General features: G+C 51.1%; 1 protein-coding gene across 1 annotated transcript in view; it reads left to right on the top strand.

Annotated features, from left to right (window-relative positions):
* Window positions 1–2,983: 2,983 nt before the first annotated feature.
* The window catches only part of CBR3 (carbonyl reductase 3), an 18,553-nt gene continuing 16,615 nt past the window's right edge, over window positions 2,984–4,921 (top strand). The window contains exon 1 of the mRNA XM_011950054.1: window positions 2,984–3,538. Coding sequence (XP_011805444.1) covers window positions 3,206–3,538 — 333 coding nt within the window. The 5' untranslated portion in view covers window positions 2,984–3,205. The remainder of the gene's footprint in view (window positions 3,539–4,921) is intronic.

The raw sequence follows: 4,921 nt of genomic DNA, 5'->3' as shown, positions 1-4,921 counted from the left end.
GAGATTGTGCCACTGCACTCCAGCCTGGGTGACAGAGTAAGACTCCATCTCAAAAAAAAAAAAAAAAAAAAGCAAGAAAAAGAAAAAGAAAAAAGAAAGAAAAGAAATGTAAATTCTGGAGCCCTACTCCAGCCCTTTGCAATCAGAAACTCTGATGGTGAGGCCCAGAAAGCTGCGTTTTAACAGGCTCTACAAGTGATTCGGATGCACACTAAAGTTTGAGAATCACTGACCTCATTTTTAAAAATTGTTTTAACTTTTTTTCCCTTTAGTTGTTAGGAGTTAGGATCTACATTGTCATGTGAGTTTCAGGGGGGGAAATATGACTTTCTTTTTGTTTCTTTTTCTGAAAGGTGATGATCCAATGCCCTTTGACATTAAAGCCGAGATGACACTGAAGACAAATTTTTTTGCCACTAGAAACATGTGCAACGAGTTACTGCCGATAATGAAACCTCATGGTAAGCCCAGTGTGTGGACAGTCAGGTTGCTTCCCTCAGTAAGAAGTGGGCCACAGGCTCCTCGGAGCAGGGCTGCCCTGCAGAAATCACTCAGGGGTGCTATTTCTCTGAAGGGGGAAAAATAGAAAATGGCTTCATTTTCTCAGTGTTTGGCTTCTCACTCCAACATTTTAGGTTTTTTGTTTTTTGTTTTTTTGCAGGGGTGTTGGTGGTGGGAAGAAATTTTGTTCTTGTGCAGGCTGTAGTGCAATGGTGTGATCTTGGCTCACTGCAACCTCCACCTCCTGGGTTCAAGCAATCCTCCTGCCTCACCCTCCCGAGTAGCTGGGATTACAGGCACCCACCACCACCACCATACCCGGCTAATTTTTTATATTTTTAGTAGAGATGCAGTTTCACCGTGTTGGCCAGGCTGGTCTCAAACTCCTGACCTTCAGGTGATCCACCCACCTTGGCCTCCCAAAGTGGTGGAATTACAGGCATGAGCCACTATGCCCAGCCTTAGCTTTAAGTTTCAAAGATAAGTGTGACATATCACAATGCTTTGGGATCCATGTCACGAACTCAATCCCAGAATGATAGAATGTTGCGAGTTCCCAAAGGCCTCTTGCCTCTGGTCAATTTCATGAGTCCTCCAGCCCTCCAAGGTGATGGGCCCACATCTAGCTCATCTCTGGACCTTGGTATCTGTTCTAGCATTACGACTTTTCCTATATTCCTTTCTTCTTGTACCAAACTTTCTCAGGTTGATTCAGAAAATCCAAAAGAAGTTTTCATTCTTTTTTTTTTTTTGAGACAGTCTCGCTCTGTCATCCAGGCTAGAGTACAGTGGCACGATCTTGGCTCACTGCAGCCTCCACCTCCCAAGTTCAAGGGATTCTCCTGTCTCAGCCTCCCAAGTAGCTGGGATTACAGGTGTGCACTACCATGCCCAGCTCATTTTGTATTTTTAGTAGAGATGGGATTTCACCATGTTGACCAGGCTAGTCTCAAACTCCTAACCTCAAGTGATCCACTTGCCTCTGCCTCCCCAAATGCTGGGATTACAGGTGTGAGCCACCGTGCCTGGACTAGAAATTTTCTTTATTAGGAAATATCTTGCCTATACCTGCAGGTGTTCAATAAATGTTACTATTATACTTTTCCTACAAATATTGGAGTGCCTGCCATATTCCAGGCATTATGCTGGGTTCTGGGTGTGCAATGGTGAGCATTATAGACAGGTACCATCTCATTTGTGGAGCTGAAAGTCTAGCAGGGGAGACAACCATTAGCAAAGAATCTGAAGTGTGAAATGACAGCTGTGCTGGGGGACAGGGAAGCTTTCTTCCTTGAGGATTTTCTTCCCCAAGAAGTTAACTGTAGATTCTTAGAACTGTGGTTCTTATTAAAATTGTGCTTTTTTTTGACAGTCTTGCTCTGTTGCCCAGGCTGGAGTGCAGTGGCAGGATTTCAGCTCACTGCAACCTCCACTTCCTGGGTTCAAGGGATTCTCCTGCCTTAGCCTCCTGAGTAGCTGGGACTACAGGCATGTGCCACCACACCCAGCTAATTTTTGTATTTTTAGTAGAGATGGGGTTTCACCATGTTGGTCAGGCTGGTCTTGAACTCCTGATCTCGTGATCCACCTGCCTCAGCTTCCCAAAGTGCTGGGATTACAGGTGTGAGCCACCGCGTCCAGACCAAATGATCTTTAGGAGAAAAAAGGAAATACTGGGAGAAGCACAGTAGGAGATCACAGCAGGGGCCCACCTCCGGAACCTCAAGTAAGGACTTGAGAGAGAAGGTGGAGTCAGAGTAACAGAGACACAGGCGGGTTAGCCAGCTCTGCATGGAAAAGACTGAGTCGTGATGATGTCACAGTTCTCCCCAAATCTCAAAGTCACTGATCAAATAACTCCGTTTACACTGAAGACGATGGATGGGGCTCTAATTTTGTGCCCACAGCTTGACACACCTTTGGAAATTTCGTTTCAGTTTAACTTTCTTTGCCGGTACACAGATCTCACTGTGAGAATATATGATCAATCCAGATCTCTATGGATCTATATCCTCCTTGGGCAAACCTAAATGCAGACACTTTTAGCACCCATAGGAGTTAAGTCAGGATTAAATAAGAACATTCCCTCCCACTTGGGGGCATATTCACTGGGAATCCCAGAGCGATGTCGCCTGCCCACACCTGCTAAGTGTGTTCACAGGGCATCTAATTCCCTCTCCTGGGTTCCTTTTAAGCAAGCAAGGGGCTCTATGTCCAGAGAAGCAGTTACTGTGTCTAAGTAAAGTTACTGCATCTTAGGAAAAGGCAAACATTCGCATTTTGCAGTGCATGATGGGCGCACACCCAAGAAAATTACTCAGCACTTGTTTTTCTCACTTTGGGGTTTTCCCAAAATAATTTCTTCAGTCCAGCTGCCATGAATCTGGAGCCCCCGACTGACCCATCAAGGTTCGATTTGGCTTCAGACACCTCGCAGATCACCCCGCGGCTCAGAGCCCGGATCCTGAAGGACGCAGCGTGGGCAGGGGGCGGGCCCGGGAGTTGGAACAGAAGGCACAGACAGCCCCTCCTCGGAGGGGAGGGACCGAGGCCGGGGCCTTGTTCTTTAAGACTCGCAGCGCTGGATCCCAGAACTTAGTCTGTGCGGCGGCATTGACACTAGCTGGGCTCCTTGGGGCGCGCCCCAGGTGGTCCGAAGCCTGGTCCGCCCTCCACGCAGGTGTCCCGCGCGCCCTGGTCAGTCATGTCGTCCTGCAGCCGCGTGGCGGTGGTGACCGGAGCCAACAGGGGCATCGGCTTGGCCATCGCACGCGAATTGTGCCGACAGTTCTCGGGGGATGTGGTGCTCACCGCGCGGGACGTGGCGCGGGGTCAGGCGGCCGTGCAGCAGCTGCAGGCGGAGGGACTGAGCCCGCGCTTCCACCAACTGGACATCGACGACCTGCAGAGCATCCGTACCCTGCGCGACTTCCTGCGCAAGGAGTACGGTGGGCTCAATGTGCTGGTCAACAACGCGGCAGTCGCCTTCAAGAGTAGGTGCAGGGCTTGGGTTGGGGCCCCCTGGAGCGCTCCGAGGGTGCGGGGCGGCCAGCCGCAGGCTCCCCACCCATCCACTTGAGTGACCGAGGAGGGTGGCGCCGGCCCCTAGGGATGCGCTCAGCCTACGCCTCCCGCGAGGAGGTTTTCGCTTTCCGTGATTCGCTGAGCCCCAGGCGGGCCCGGGCGACAAACACAGCACGCCCCTCCCACCGGCCTGTGTGGGCCTGTGCGCGGCCCGGGGCCCTCCCCGAACTGTCAGCCGCTGCTGTGTGCAGGAAAACTGGCCTCCTGGGAGGGGGCAACGCCCTGCTAGAGTTCATCAGCTTTCCTTCCAACGCAAGAAACATTTTCTCTGCAAAGAAAGGGTCTCCGCTCGCTTTGGGCTTTCGCTTTCCTTGAAAGGGCGCATTCATAGATGCCCGGAGGCATTTGCTCGGGAAAGGAAATGAATCGCTAGAACAGGATTAGCGCGCACTTGCACTTGGTGGACTTCACAATTTGTGTACTGCAGAGCTTTGATAGGCTCTGACCAAAAGGAAGCGAGCCTTCTCGTTCCCTCCCCCGGGGAGCTCATGTTTGTTATAAAACGTGTGTGTGGTCTTAAAAGCATCTTCCTTAAGGAGAGGGGCGGGGATCAGGAGATTACTTATTCTAACTACTACTCAAGAAAATTACAAGACGGGCACAGTGGCTCATGCCTGTAATCCCAGCACTTTGGGAGGCCGAGGCAAGAGAAACGCTTGAACCTTGGAGGCAGTGAGCCGACATCGCGCCACTGCACTCCAGGATGGGCGACAGAGCGAGACTCCGTCTGGGGAAAAAAAAAAGTTACTACGGAGAAATAAACAGGCCGGCTTCACCTCCAACCTAGTGGGGGGGAAAAAGCCTAAGAGGGAGTGAAATGAAGGATGAGGGAGCAGAAGTCTCCACTCCGGCAACTCAGCTAGCCTGCTTTCTGGGAGCTGGGGTGCAGGAGTGGGGATTAACACTCCCTAAAGCAGCCCTCAGCCATGGGCTGAGAAATTGGGGGATAACCCGGCTTCCTGGATGACAGGCGGAGGGACTTCCCCTTGCCTTTCAAAGTGTAGGGAATGGACCAGCAGCTGCTGCAAACCCGGGCACTCATGGCAAGGCAGAATCTCCCGCCTTGCCCCACACCTGCTGAATTAAAATCTGCATTTCCGCTGAACCCGGTGGCTCACGCCTGTAATCCCAGCACTTTGGGAGGCTGAGGCAGGCAGATAACCTGAGGTCAGGAATTCAAGACCACCCTGGGAAACATGGTGAAACGCCGACTCTACTAAAAATACAAAAATTAGCTGGGCATGGTGGCTCACTCCTGTAATCCCAGCTACTCAGGAGGCTCAGGCACAAGAATCACTTGAACCCAGGAGGAAGAGGTTGCACTGAGAGGAGATCA

Source organism: Colobus angolensis, unplaced genomic scaffold (assembly GCF_000951035.1).
Source record: "Colobus angolensis palliatus isolate OR3802 unplaced genomic scaffold, Cang.pa_1.0 Scaffold300, whole genome shotgun sequence".
Lineage (NCBI taxonomy): Eukaryota > Metazoa > Chordata > Mammalia > Primates > Cercopithecidae > Colobus > Colobus angolensis.
The sequence above is the reverse complement of the archived record's forward strand: the minus strand, read 5'-3'. Positions and strand labels throughout refer to the sequence as shown.